Source organism: Dendrobates tinctorius, unplaced genomic scaffold (genome assembly GCF_039654945.1).
Source record: "Dendrobates tinctorius isolate UK_male_01 unplaced genomic scaffold, ASM3965494v1 ptg000017l, whole genome shotgun sequence".
In the NCBI taxonomy this organism is placed as follows: Eukaryota; Metazoa; Chordata; class Amphibia; order Anura; family Dendrobatidae; genus Dendrobates; species Dendrobates tinctorius.
The window spans coordinates 1,425,052-1,441,218 of record NW_027361685.1 but is presented as its reverse complement, the minus strand read 5'-3'; the positions used below and the strand labels follow the sequence as shown (position 1 = coordinate 1,441,218).

The 16,167-nt window shown below is 44.4% G+C and overlaps 1 protein-coding gene across 1 annotated transcript in view; it reads left to right on the top strand.

Annotated features, from left to right (window-relative positions):
- The first annotated feature begins 662 nt into the window (after positions 1-662).
- The window catches only part of LOC141082237 (uncharacterized), a 266,254-nt gene continuing 250,749 nt past the window's right edge, over positions 663-16,167 (top strand). Inside the window, exons 1-3 of the mRNA XM_073566176.1 lie at positions 663-755; positions 885-1,064; positions 1,147-1,270. Of these exons, the coding sequence (XP_073422277.1) occupies positions 678-755; positions 885-1,064; positions 1,147-1,270 (382 nt within the window). The 5' untranslated portion in view covers positions 663-677. The remainder of the gene's footprint in view (positions 756-884; positions 1,065-1,146; positions 1,271-16,167) is intronic.

Sequence of the window (16,167 nt, the reverse complement as noted above, 5' to 3'; positions counted from 1 at the left end):
GGTGTCCCCTCTAATTGGGGGAAAGGGATAGAAAAGCCTCTTATCCCGAGGGGAAACCCTGTACATGGAGACATCGGCCTCAGATCTCTCCTGTCCTGTTCTTCCAGAAAAGCCTCAAACTTCTGTGTGTGACTCAGAGCTGAGATCTAACGGGAGAGAAGATTCCAGTGCGGGGAAGACGGGAAACCTTCATATAGACGGCCGGTGGGGATGGAGGCAGTGACCGACTCTGGCCACATCTGTCTCTAGAGCCGCAGTAGGAGATGAAGATGTCGTCCTCATCATGAAGGAGTTATTTCTCATGTCGCGTGTAATGAATCTCTCCTGCAGTATTGCTAATGCCGATTCCAGTGTCGGTAATGAGACGAGAATTAGCGTTATGGAAGATGAGTCTATGAGGAACGTGTTCAGCTGCCGACTCCGAGGAGGAAACTGCTTGTTGTCTGTGGCCTAAATATATAGGTTTTATTAGTAGATGTCAGGGGAGAAAACTAAACCCTGTAAGATAATAAATCTCCTCATATGTTTCCCTTATTATCTCCAGTAATTGTATTATTACACAGGATTCTTATGATGTTACATCGGCTCATCTTCTTCTCATTCAGGTCTCTACAATATCGGATCCTCTCAGTGAAGATCTTCTACAGAAGAGAATTTTCCTGATTTACCCATCAAGGATGGATATGGACAGAGACAAGATGGCGGAGAGGATGTTACACCTCACCCTAGAGATCCTCTTCCGTCTCACTGGAGAGGTGAGAGATTCTGATGACGTCACATTACATCATTCTTATCTATGGGAATAACAGATGGACCGAACTGGAGAGGTGAGGACTCTGGAAATGTCTGGAGTGAGATTTATTAATGTGTCTCTCCATAACCAGGATTACACAGTGGTGAAGAAGACCTCTAGTGATCGCTGTCAGGACCCTGTGTCCGAGGGAGGGGGAAGACCCCTGAGCCCAATCTCGGGGCCTCCACCTCACCCCCTGATCCATGAGGACATCAATGACCAGAAGATCCTAGAACTCATCTACAAGATGATTGATCTGCTGACTGGAGAGGTCACACTGCTGGGAATGCTGGGACATTATACAGTAACACTATGAAGGGATCGGGGGATGACGGTATCATTGTATGTGTCAGGTTCCTATAAGGTGTCAGGATGTCGCTGTCTATTTCTCCATGGAGGAGTGGGAGTATTTAGAAGGACACAGAGATCTGTACAAGGACGTCATAATGGAGGTTCCCCAGCCCCTCACATCACCAGGTAATAGACAGGACTAAATACACACGGCCTATAATTATCTGTATTTAGAGAATGAATTCAGTCCCTGTATGTGTTTCCTCCAGATCTATCCAGTAAGAGGACAACACCAGAGAGATGTCCCCGTCCTCTTCTTCCACAGGACTGTAAACAAGAAGATCCCAGTGCTCCTCAGGATCATCAGGTAGATGGAGAGAAGGTGTCAGGAGATCTCCCCTATGATGTGTAGACGGCTGTGAAGGTCTTGTGCTCAGTCTTGTTTTATCCACCAGTATTATATGTTTTATACTTGTGTAATGAGAGCGGTGGAGATGACAGGATTAGAGCTGATCATAGATGGAACTTCTCCATCTGTCTGTGACTTTTACAGTATTTGTTTCAGGGTGAAGATCTGACCCATATTAATACTACAGAGACATATGTGAGGGGTGATGAGCGGTGTAAAGAGGAGATTCCCACATATGACTACCCAGGTGAGTAGTAACCACTGAATGCAGAGAAGTCACAGATTCCTCTCAGTCACCGGCTGTGGCTGCTTTATCGGTGGTGTAGTCCGGCCGTATTACCATGATCACCATTTTGCCTCTAGATCACAACATTCTCCTCCACCCAAAACTGTTCAAATGACTTTGGCCATTGAAAGCCCTTTTCTATAGAACTTCCCACCTGGAGGATCCACCTACCCCCTGGGATTTGGAGACGCTGACCGTTACCTGCCCAGATCTGTAACTATAAAGCCAAATGACAGCGTACGTAGAATGTGCTGACAAGATAGAAAATCACTTGTAAAAAAGTATTATGCTGGGCCTGTAAGAGAAAGTGGAGGGTAATGATGCTGTTGGCTTCCTAGATCCCTGAGATCTTATCGGATGAATCTTCTCTCCCTTCTGTGCTGCTGAATGTCTCATGTTCCCTACAAGACCAGGTCCCGTCTTTATGGCCAAACTTCCCTTTTATGAGTGACACCAGTAAATGTGCAGTGAGGCCAAGTGTGAATTTCTCTACAATAACAGCAGAGTTTCCCTTTATCCTGACTTTTCAATTTGTATTAAAACCAACTAACTTCCAGGAGGATTGTGATAATCTCCAGGACAAACATTCCACCTGTGCCATGATAGATCTCTAAGCTGTGCGTGGCTGAGGGCTGTAATATACATTTATTCCCGCCTGCAGGAGATGTGTTGGCTCCAGCCCTGGTGTCATGGAGTCACTCCACATCATACATTACATTGTTTTTGATCCTAATGAATTCAGATTACTGCACGGTCTCTCCTGAAATGGGGGCGCTAATACTTTCTCTACTCTTCTGGTCAGGACTCACAGTGGCTCCAATGATCCACCATAAATGAGGGCAACCCTGTTTTAGTGATGGAGTTCTCCCTTCATATTTACGTTGTTGTTGGGGATGTTACATAGAGTAATAAATTATGTCTTTTTTACCTGTTCATTCTGTATGATGATAGAGGTATAGTATTGGGGCGCACACAGTCTAATAGGGGAGGTGCTGGTGTAAGGACTGAGAAGTCCCAAATAAAAGAGAGTCAAGGGTTCACCGCGCACTCATTTATAATGCAGATTTTCATTTATTACAGTCCAAAAAAAGCTGCTCTTACAAATGAGCGGGTCTTACCTTTTATGTTACTTATTCTTTTGTTCGTACTTACAGTTTTGTCTGTTTCGCTGTATTTACATTTTATTCTTTTCTGTTAGTGATTCAGTGAGTAAGACCCGGGAGGGGCGAAATGTCTGATGTAGCTGTTGTCCCTTTTTACAACCTTGGTTGCTATGTTTATGACTACCGCTCATTTGTAAGACCAGTATTTTGGACTGTAATAAATGAAATTCTGCATTATACATCTTATGAGTGTGCACTGAACCCTTGACTCTCTATTCTGTATGATGGTTTGATTGTGGCGGGATCGGCCGGCCTCACTTATGTGAGTCTGTAACTCCCTGATAGTCTTGAAAAAAATCTCTCCATTGCCACTTCCAAATGTCTGAGATCTAAATTTAAGGTGAACCTGTCAGCAGGATTGTGCTCAGTAACCTACAGACACTGTCAGGTCAGCGCCGTTATACTGATTACAGTGATACCTGGTGATGAAATCTGTCTTGTGGTTGTTGTTTAATCTTTATTTGTAACTAGCTGAAGACCCCGGTGCTGCCCGGGCACAGTAACTAACTGTGGTTAGTTATAGCAAATTATAATTATCCTCCATCCCATAGTCCCATGCCCATATACCCATCATACATATCCACGATCCCATAGGCCCGTGCCCATATACCCATCATACATATCCTCCATCCCATAGTCGAGTGCCCATATACCCATCACACATCTTCCATCCCATAGTCCCATGCCCATATACCCATCATACATATTCGCCATCCCATAGTCGAGTGCCCATATACCCATCACACATCCTTCATCTCATAGTCCCATGCCCATATATCCATCATACATATCCTCCATCCCATAGTCCCGTGTCCATATACCCATCATACATATCCTCCATCCCATAGTCCCGTGCCCATATACATATCCACCATCCCATAGTCCCGTGCCCATATACCCATCATACACATCCTCCATCCCATAGTCCCGTGCCCATACACCCATCATACATATTCGCCATCCCATAGTCCCATGCCCATATACCCATCACACATCCTCCATCCCATAGTTCCGTGCCCATATACCCATCATACATATCCTCCATCCCATAGTCAAGTGCCCATATACCCATCACACATCCTCCATCCCATAGTCCCATGCCCATATACCCATCACACATCCTCCATCCCATAGTCCCATGCCCATATACCCATCATACATATTCGCCATCCCATAGTCGAGTGCCCGTATACCCATCATACATATCTGCCATCCCATAGGCCCGTGCCCATATACCCATCATACATATCCTCCATCCCATAGTCGAGTGCCCATATACCCATCACACATCCTCCATCCCATAGTCCCATGCCCATATACCCATCATACATATCCTCCATCCCATAGTCCCATGCCCATATACCCATCATACATATCCACCATCTCATAGTCCCGTGCCCATATATCCATCATACATATCCTCCATCCCATAGTCCAGTGCCCATATACCCATCATACATCCTCCATCCCATAGTCCTGTGCCTTTATACCCATCATACATATCCTCCATCCCATAGTCCCTTGCCCATATACCCGTCATACATATCCTCCATCCCATAGTCCAGTGCCCATATACCCATCACACATCCTCCATCCCATAGTCCCTTCCCATATACCCGTCATACATATCCTCCATCCCATAGTCCAGTGCCCATATACCCATCACACATCCTCCATCCCATAGTCCCTTGCCCATATATCCATCATACATATCCTCCATCCCATAGTCCAGTGCCCATATACCCATCATACATATCCTCCATCCCATAGTCCAGTGCCCATATACCCATCACACATCCTCCATCCCATAGTCCCTTGCCCATATATCCATCATACATATCCTCCATCCCATAGTCCCTTGCCCATATACCCGTCATACATATCCTCCATCCCATAGTCCAGTGCCCATATACCCATCACACATCCTCCATCCCATAGTCCCTTGCCCATATACCCGTCATACATATCCTCCATCCCATAGTCCAGTGCCCATATACCCATCATACATATCCACCATCCCATAGTCCCGTGCCCATATACCCATCATACATATCCTCCATCCCATAGTCCAGTGCCCATATACCCATCACACATATCCACCATCCCATAGTCCAGTGCCCATATACCCATCACACATCCTCCATCCCATAGTCAACTATTATGACATCATAATGAGCGGCGGCGGGGCTTGCAACCTATGATGACATCAGCGTCGCCATGGCAACCATTGTGACATTATAATGAGGGGCGGGGCTTGATACGCACACACTGCTTCCCCAGTATGCAAATAGGGGCATTATGACATCATAATGAGGGGCGGGGCTTGACGCACACACACTTTTTCCCCCAGTATGTAGATAGGGGCAAAATTGTTTGGTGAATTGGAACGTGCGGGGTTAAAATTTCCCCTCACAACATAGCTTAGGACGCTCTTGGAGTCCAGAAATGTGACTGTGCCAAATTTTGTGGCTGTAGCTGCGACGGTGCGGATGCCTATCCCGGACATACACACATATACACACACACATACATACACACATACATACACACTTTGAGCTTTATACATTAGATTAACAGTGAACGAGATTCTCGTGCTCTGGGGCGGGGCTGTGGCGGGGCTGTGGGCGGGGCTTTATGTGGTCTGATTACATATTCATCTGTATTGGCTTATGACAGGTCGCTGACCCCTCACTGACCTGCCCCCCATTATTACATAATGCATATAATAGCATTGATATTATTGGTGATAATGCCTATAATATTGTGGCTATTGTGAGGCTTAGAAAAAAATTACATCCAGCAAAATGACACCAGCGGTGCTTGTCCAGTAGCTTCTATCTCTTACTTATTATAGGTGCTACTGCGCAGGCGCCGCCACCACTGGTGACGTTTTGCTGGCTCTAATCTTTTTCTAACCCTCACAATAGTCATCTATAGATTATCAAAAATAAGGAAGCGAGAGCGAAACGTGCGTCGGGGCCTTGGCGTGGCGCACAGGCATCTTTGAACATGGGTAAGAGGGTTTGGTTCAATCTCATGTGAGCAGTGGCTTTCATATTTTGTTACTGTTTTTTTTCTCTCCACAATACATGTGTCTATGGTAATATAATACGGAACGATACTCTCACTTTGGCAATATGTGGTGTGCATACGTATTCCTATATTTGCCAGTGTTTATTTGCTGAATGTACATTTGCGGTTTGATTGTCTTTCTAAACGCCTCTTTTCATGTTCATGTGTGATTAAGGCATCTTTCACACATCCGGTTTTACATAACATTTGCCGGATCCGGCGCTCTGGCACGACGCCGGATTGCGCCTGACGGCGAAAAACTGATGTGTGAAAGTAGCCTAAGGGAGCTTCGCACATGTAATACTCCTCTTAGGTTACTATCACATCGTGTTGCTCTCTGTCTTAATTACCTCATGCCTGTGTGGCCGCACCATGGTTGTGTTGCTGTCCGCCTGATTTTATTAGTTTTTGTACATAAGGTGTGGAGCATTTTATATGTATATTTATATGCCCTGTTTTGGTGGATTTAAATAAAGGCTTTGTCATACTTTTTTTGATAAACAGGGATAAGATGGAAGTTGTGACTTTTCTTATACACACACCTTCTTTTGACTCTATTCTAGGGATCTAAGCTCCCAAAGGTTCTTTATTGCTTTTCATGATTCATGGACAGTATCTCTAATCAAGAAATATGATTGTTATATCTACCTTTGATTCTAGCTATGTTTTCATCACTATTATATGCATTACATAAAAATGGGGGGCAGGTCAGTGAGGGATCAGCGACCTGTCATAGGCCAATACAGAGGAATATGTAATCAGAGCACCACATAAAGCCCCGCCCACAGCCCCGCCCCAGAGCACGAGAATCTCATTACTGAAAACTACAAATACAGATTACCAACAACCACAAGACGGATTTCATCACCAGGTATCACTGTAATCAGTATAACGGCGCCGACCTGACACTGTCTGTAGGTTACTGAGCACAATCCGGCTGACAGGTTCCCTTTAAGACATCTCAGCTCTGCACTATTATACACAGTTCTCTATAAATGTGTAATATTTCTCCATGAAACTCATCTGACAGAAAATATTGGAGCTTACGATAGTTTAGATTGTGACGTCACCGAGCCCCATACTCTAATTACCCCAGAGAGGTTTCACCACTAGCTGCTCATTTATTACTGATGGAGACTGTGGAGTTTGATCATTTCAGTAGATGTTATTGTCTATAGTCACAGTGTTTGATTACAGTAGTGTCCAAAATCCTCTGATTTAACCTCTTCCTGCAGCCAGTTTTGTGTTCTTAATCAGGCCCCATTATTAATATCTGACGTGTGTCACTTTATGTGGTGGTAAATTATTCACAGAGGATAATAGAAAACAAATGGATCTTACAAATTATTTTCCAGCTTCGCACTATACCCTACATACGGTTGTACACTACTGTCTGGGCACATAGCAGTGTTCAGAAGGGAAGGAGTGCCATTTAGCTATATGAATGCAGATCTAGCTGGAATAGTTTGCAGACACAATGTATTGGGAGCACTGTTCATGGTCACCTGGCAGCTCAAAAGATGTCCACCATGAACATGCTTGGCTCTATCTTCTCTGCTTTCCATATCCCAAGGATTGCCTTGCTCATCGCCCTTTAACACCATTACATGGAATCTGGACTTACACAGGGACCCCTAGGCTTGGACCATGGTGTTACCTGCTCTTCTGTGGTGTTAGATGGCAAGAAGAATAGTCAGGTAGCTGGGTCAGAACCAGAAGGACAGAATCAGAAGACACAAGAGTAGTCCGTAAACGGGCCACGGTCACAACAGGAAACAAATACACAAGCCGCAAGCTGAGCACAGAGGACTGAACCAGAGGAGAACAACGCTGTATCTGGCAGATTCCGGCCATGTGCTTTGCGCTTTAGTAGGGTGTGGTACTTTCCAATTGGCTGAAGTAGGGAGCAGATTACTCCAGCTGGACAGCAGGAACAGATCCCAGATGAGATTGGACACACCATATGCAGAAGCCCTAATATAACTAAATGACAGAAAACCAGAAAAGTAGAAATCCCCATAAAGTGATTCCATTTTATAAATTAATTCACTGAGGGTTATAATCCTTAGGAGGAGTGAATATTTTGACTCCACAGCCACTTTCTGGAAATTAACACGCAGTGGATGTTGGAGAGTGAAAATTACACATTTGCCATTTTCTTACCCAGCACATAGTGCCCAGATTGTGCTCCAGGAGACACCGCAAATTAAGTGGGTTCTTCTCACTATAATATTGCTAAATACAGGGATCCTAAATGTAGTTTGCGCACACTGCAAGACTCCGAAGGGAGAGCGGATTTTGCCAGATTGGGTTATAGAAACCCTGTTGCTTTTCAACAGCCTTTGAGCCACTAATAGTGCGGGAACCTCTGTTTTTCCATTGACAGATGATGGACCTGAGTGGGGACTTGTTTTTTGTGAGATGAGAATTGGTATTATTTTCGCCTACATAACATTGATTGGTTTCTTTTTATTCAATATTTGGGAGGCAGAATGAACAAACAGTTGAACACCGCACACTACTGGTTCATCCAACAAGGTTTTCTATTAGACTGTGAACTGTCATTGTCTTGGTAATTAAAGATTTTTACATAGCTTGCCATTTTTATTTACAGTTTAAGTAGAAACATTCAAAAATATAAAACTCAAGGATATTTTATTAAAATAATTGTTTTTAATCTTAGCAGAGGACTGTATCAGGAGATCAGAGGGACAGATGACATCTTCAACTTTTAAATCTGATGATCTTGAGATCCTACAAGATACAACTGAAGTGATTGCCATTACTCCAGATATACCATCATCCATTCACAGCCAAGATCTGTCATTTGATCCTATGAAACAGGTCCCATCTTCTGATTCATTACTGACTACTAAGGAAAATCAAAGTCACAAAAGAGGCAATAAAAAAAAAACTGCTCCTAAAGCAAAGAAGTCATTTTCAAGTTCAGAATGTGGGAAATATTTTACACGGAAATCATATTTTGTTAACCACCAGAGAATTCACACAGGGGAGAAGCGTTTTTCATGTTCAGAATGTGGGAAATGTTTTAATCTTAACTCAAAATTGGTTAGGCACCAGAGGAGTCACACTGGGGAGAAGCCTTTTTCCTGTTCAGAATGTGGGAAATGTTTTAATATTAACAAACATTTGATAAGGCACTGGAGAATTCACACAGGGGAGAAGCCTTTTTCCTGTTCAGAATGTGGGAAATGTTTTAAACAAAAATCACATTTTATTACTCACCAGAGAACTCACACAGGGGAGAAGCCTTTTTCCTGTTCAGAATGTAGGAAATGTTTTAGCAAAAAATCAAATTGTGTTATGCACCAGAGAACTCACACAGGGGAGAAACCTTTTTCTTGTTCAGAATGTGGGAAATGTTTTAATCTTAACTCAAATTTGGTTAGGCACGAGAGAACTCACACAGGGGAAAAGCCTTTTTCCTGTTCAGAATGTGGGAAATGTTTTAATCTTAACTCAAGTTTGGTTAGGCTCCAGAGAACCCACACAGAGAAGAAGCCTTTTTCCTGTTCAGAATGTGGGAAATAGGGAAATATTTTATCCGGAAAGAGCATCTTGTTAGACATCAGAGCAGTCACACAGAGGAGAAGCCTTTTTCATTTTCTTAATGTGGGAAATATTTTACTTGGAAATCAACTGTTAATAAACATCAGAGACGACACATAGGGGAGAAGCCTTTGTTGGAATCATTTTAACCAAAATTGGATCTTCTTAAAGGGGTTGTCTCTTGTCATTCCTCATGTTTGCTGACAAAAGGATAAAACTAAAGTTTATTACTTCCAAATGTAAATCTATACCCATAATTCACCCCCTGAAGGTTAATCAGAAGGTGACTAATAGAAAAAACATATATCCCACATCTCAGTATATAGGGTGAGGTGACGTATACACACTCACTCTCCAAGCCTCTAATTTCTATGTGTTTCATCATCCTCACCAATGACGACTCATCAGGAGACCATTTAATATTGACTTATATTCAAGCGAGACTAGACAAAAAAAACTAAAATCATGTATCATGTTATCCGAAACAGTCAGAAAACTAGCCACATATTGGCAGATCCCAGACCTCAGACTATATACTGTGTAAGTTTATAAGCCCCTCCAGTGTCAGGAATAGATAGTATGTGAAAATACAGTTTTATTCTTGTGATTTTTCTCCTATAGGGACTGCCCTAGTTTGGTATTGTAACAGCTGTTAATTAATAGTGCAGACAAATTGGAAATTATCTCTGAAAGTTAAGTGTTCCCTGAGCAGTATATACTGTATTTTCACATACTATCTATGTGATAGATACCTGGCCGACCTCTTCGTGAGGTCTAAGGTCCATTACCATTCTATAGGCCTGCTCAAATTTTACCAAAAAAGAGAATGGATCATCGGAAATATTTGTTTGTAAATTCCCTAAAATATCAACTGTAGGCATGTCTTTGGGTCGCCCTCGCACACCCAGGGCAGCGGGGTACTCGGTACCGGGCCGATGTCAGGCGGGAATGTGTCACAGCAGCAGTGACCTGGTCCGTGGCCCTGGGCGCCCAATATCAGTGGTGGTGATGTAGTTAATGGTAGAATAGTTTGTGACGCCACCCGTGGTGTTTGGCAAGTAAGGTGTTGAGCCAACGCTGCATACAGATCTGCTGGGACTGATGGTGTGGTGCAGCAGAGATGGTATAGCTCCCCACAGGTGGAGCTGTAGTCCCAGGGCAGTGTAGGTGCAATGGATGAGGAGAGGCACAGAATGATATTGAGGCTGGTGCCCAGGTGTAGTGGTGCTGGAATAACTGGAGGACACCAGAGTATGCGGTTCCAAAGCTTTACTCACTGTTTGCAGTTCACACAACTGCCTGCCTCCGTACTGTGTTCTCCAGGTCAGGGCTCCAGCCAACCTCCAGGCAGGATAGGATTCTCCATTCCACACTCCGCCAATATGTACCTTCACTGAACGACTACTCCAATGCGCCTTTAGGTGCGAAGCACTCCAGTACTTAATTACCCTGGAATACCTCTCTCTAGGTGTTCCTAGTCTTTACTTGTATGACAGACAGCTGTAGCCTGCTTCGGGGACTCCTCACTGCGTCCTGACTCTCTATTCAGTTGCTGTTGTGTCCCAAGTCTATGATGGGAGCAAGGCGTTAGCGGCTCACTACTCCTCCGGTGTCTGTTGCCGGACATAAAGATCCAATCAACCTCGGGGACTGGGCCCCGGCCTTTGCGTTCTCTGGACTGGAAGGGTTCTCTGTCTTTCTTCAACCAGCTTCCCACCATCCTTCTATTCTCCTTCGTTCCGATCTGTTCTATCTCTCTTATGGAAGGTTAGGTTATCAATCTTATCAGTCTCTTTCTCTGGTCTTTCTCATGCCAGCAGCCCAGATCACTGGGACCTGCTGCAGCACGTCCCTCAGACACCTATCTTCTCTCTCCTCTAACCAACTGCTCACTAACTCTCACTCTTCCCACTCTTTTGCATCATCTCACTCCACCCGCCTCCCAGCACATCTCGTGTTACGAAGCAGGGTTCCACGAGGGGTGCTCTGCTAACCCCCAGCCTGAAGCTGTTAGGTGGCCCCACTGAACTATCCTGTGTGTGGAATGCAGGTGTGGAGTGTGGTCAGGAGCTCCCACCTTACCTGGATGGTGGGGAACTACACCTTAGGAGAAGGTGCAGTACCTCTGTGGCAACTGAAGCCTCAGGGGCGCCACATACCCCCCCGTTAATCACAGCATGTCCGCGGGCTGCAAGACAACAAAAGGTACAATACAGGAACACACAAAAATTTGTAAATGCTGTTTAACAATAATTATCTAATCTTCCTAATGTAGGAGGCACATTTCTTAAACGTTACAAACAGGCTAACTTCCTATCTTAGTATCAAAAATTTACTTAAGTGCAATTCTTAATTCAAAGTGCTATACTCAACACATTTTCTTTATTACATTTGCTATCAATTATTCTCTTTTTCTCTTTCTCTACTGGACGCAAGACACTGACCATCTACTCTTGGCCTGTCACCTGTCACTTTCAATTCTTCAGTCTTTATTCAATTCTCACATTCTATCTCAAAACTTTTCTAACTCTATAAAAGACATTTACTTTTCATAAGACACAACATTATCAAATACGTTATCATAAAACATTCAAAATTCTTGCAAAGTGCTGAACACTGCTCCCAGCCGGGATTTCTTTCAGTGTCCCTTGAGGTAGACATCATTCTTCGAAAAGTGTCCATTCAAAAACATCATCTTCGCAAAGTCTTTTCAAACTTTTCAAAGTGCTTTATGATCCATGTAGTGCTGGACATGTGTTTATTTGACCACAACATTTTATTGGGTCCTGGTGTCTCAATTTAGTGTGATTGATTAACGAGCAGAGAGAGCCACAAAAAAAAAAAAAAAAAAAACTTAGCCTTAACCTCCTATATATTCAGACCTAGCTAGGGGGAGCATTTATGCAGGGGTGGCATTTATGCACATGTAATCTAAGTACATGTATCAAAGTACTTCTGGCAGTTATAACATGGCAGTTAGACAGGGCAGGAGACAGGTAAGACATTTATATACATCTACTCTCTGTACATTTGGAGTACAACAAATATATACCATATGCATTTGTGTAATTTTTATCCTGGCCGCTGCATTCACACACATCCACCGCCCTGGCATTAACTCTCCACACTCCATCCATATTGGCCCCTCGCTTCTTTCCTCTCCTATGTATAGCACTCATGCTCTTTTCACATTGTTAAATTGCACAGATCCAGCCAGTCCCACCATTCAACACCAGAGACGCTCTCACAAATCACTTAACCATCTGCTCACTCTTTCTATCCTCCTTCTCCTAGTTGCAGGAGACATTGCTCCCAACCCTGGTCCCCCATGTTATAGAAAGTCAAACCCCCCCACTGCTACACTCAGAAACCCCTCTAATCTTATTAATATTCCCTGCATGCCATCTGTCTCTCTTAATTGTGCACTTTGGAATTCTCGCTCAGTGTGTAACAAACTCTCCTTCATTCATGACTTCTTCCTTTCTAATTCTCTTAACCTCCTGGCTCTTACTGAAACCTGGATCCAGCAGTCAGATACTACCGCTGCTGCTGCTCTTTCATACGGGGGGCTACACTTCTCTCATACCCCAAGATCAGACAATAGAGCTGGTGGAGGCGTTGGACTGCTCCTATCACCAAAATGTACCTTTCAGGTTATCCCTCAAGTACCCTCACTTGTCTTCCCTTCTTTTGAGGTCCATGCAGTCAGACTCTACACCCCCTTCTCCATGCGAGTGGCGGTGGTGTATCGTCCTCCCGGCCCCTCCCATCAGTTCCTGGATCATTTTGCCACTTGGCTTCCACATTTTCTCTCCTGTGACATCCCTACCCTCATCATGGGAGATTTCAACATCCCCATTGCTCTTCCCCTCTCCCCATCTGCTACTCACCTTTTATCTCTAACCTCCTCATTTGGCCTTTCGCAGCTTACTAATTCTCCAACGCATGAAGACGGAAACTCCCTCGACTTGGTCTTCTCTCGGCTTTGTGCAGTGGATGATTTTGCAAACTCCCCTCTCCCGCTCTCTGACCACAATCTTCTTTCATTCTCTATAAAGAACTGCCAGGCTGCTCAGGTCACCCCCACTGTCCAGACTTATAGAAACATACAGGCCATTAACACCCAGAAACTTCTGAAGAACTTGCAGTCTTCATTGGCCCCTATCTCCTCCCTCTCATGTCCTGATTCTGCATTGAAGCATTACAATGAAACACTTCAAAGTGCCCTGGATGAATTTGCACCCCCTATAAATAGAACACCACAACGCAGACGGCGACAACCCTGGCACACGGTGCAAACACGTTTCCTGCAGCGGTGCTCCAGGTGCGCCGAACGTCTGTGGAGAAAATCCAATCTACACGAAGATTTCATCCATTTTAAGTTTATGCTTAGAACATACAACACTGCCCTTCACCTCTCCAAACAAACCTATTTCAACACCCTCATCATCTCACTGTCCAATAACCCGAAACGTCTCTTTGACACTTTTCATTCTCTACTCAATCCAAGAGTACAGGCCCCAACCACGGAGCTCCGAGCTGACGATCTGGCCAATTACTTCAAAGAAAAAATTGACCTGATTCGACAGGAAATTATCTCCAAATCCCCTCATACCATGCACTGTCCTCCCTCCCCCACTGCATCTAACTCACTCTCTGATTTTGAACCAGTCACAGAAGAAGAAGTAAGCAGGCTCCTTGCATCTTCTCGCCCAACTACTTGCACCAGTGACCCATTTCCGTCACATCTCCTCCAGTCCCTTTCCCCTGCTGTCACCCCTCACCTAACTAAAATATTTAACCTCTCTCTCTCTTCTGGTATTTTTCCCTCCTCATTTAAGCATGCCATCATACATCCACTACTTAAAAAACCATCCCTCGACCAAAACTGTGCAGCTAACTATAGACCTGTCTCTAATCTTCCCTTCATCTCTAAACTCCTGGAACGCCTGGTCCACTCCCGTCTTATCCGCTATCTCTCAGAAAACTCTGTTCTCGACCCTCTCCAATCCGGTTTCCGCTCTTTACACTCCACTGAAACTGCCCTCACTAAAGTCTCTAATGATCTGCTAACAGCTAAATCAAATGGTCATTACTCCATGCTAATTCTCTTGGATCTCTCTGCAGCATTCGACACTGTGGATCATCAGCTCCTCCTCACTATGCTCCATTCCATTGGCCTCAAGGACACCGTTCTCTCCTGGTTCTCCTCCTATCTCTCCGACCGCTCCTTTACTGTTTCTTTTGCCGGTTCCTCCTCCTCTCACCTTCCCCTTACTGTTGGGGTTCCTCAAGGATTGGTTCTAGGCCCCCTCCTCTTCTCCTTGTACACTGCCCCTATTGGTCAAACAACCAGTAGATTTGGTTTCCAGTACCATCTCTATGCTGATGACACCCAATTATACGCTTCTTCTCCTGACATCACGCCAGCCTTTCTAGAAAACACTGGCGATTGTCTAAACGCTGTGTCTAATATCATGTCCTCACTATATCTGAAACTGAACCTGTCAAAGACTGAACTCCTTGTGTTTCCTCCCGCTACTAATGTACCTACACCCGACATTGCCATTTCCGTGTGTGGTTCCACTATTACTCCCCAGCAACATGCCCGCTGTCTTGGGGTCATACTTGATTCCGAGCTTTCCTTTGCCCCCCACATTCGATCACTGGCTCGCTCTTGTCATCTGCACCTCAAAAACATTTCTAGAATTCGACCTTTTCTTACTTTTGACTCTGCAAAAACTCTTACTGTTTCTCTTATTCATTCTAGTCTCGACTATTGTAACTCTCTTCTAATCGGTCTCCCTCTTACCAAACTCTCCCCTCTCCAATCTGTCTTGAATGCTGCAGCCAGGATCATATTCCTCACCAATCGTTACACCGATGCCTCTACCTTGTGCCAGTCATTACACTGGCTACCCATCCACTCCAGAATTCAGTATAAACTTATTACCCTCACCCACAAAGCCCTCCATGGCTCAGCACCACCCTACATCTCCTCCCTTGTTTCAGTATACCACCCTACCCGCGCCCTCCGTTCTGCTGATGACCTGAGGTTAGTATCCTCAATAGTCAGAACCTCCCACTCCCGTCTCCAAGACTTTACACGTGCCGCACCAATTCTTTGGAATGCACTTCCCAGGTCAATACGATTAGTCCCCAATCCCCACAATTTTAAGCGTGTCCTGAAAACGCATTTATTCAGACTGGCCTATCGCCTCAACACATTAACCTAACCTATCCCTGTGTGGCAGAGCCAAAGGTTTTACCATAACCAGGTTCCCAGCATCATGTTCCCACATGCTTTATGCATCCATTAGCCCTCTGTGTCTGTACTGTTACACACTTAACATTATGGCTGGTCCATACAATCAGGGCAACTGTTACCACCCACCTTTCGTGTCTACCTCTTTCCTCATAGACTGTAAGCTTGCGAGCAGGGCCCTCACTCCTCTTGGTATTTGTTATAATCTACTGTATGTGATTATTGTTATGCTGTAATGTCTATTGTCTGTACAAATCCCCTCTGAAATGTAAAGTGCTGCGGAATATGTCGGCGCTATAAAAATAAAATTTATTATTA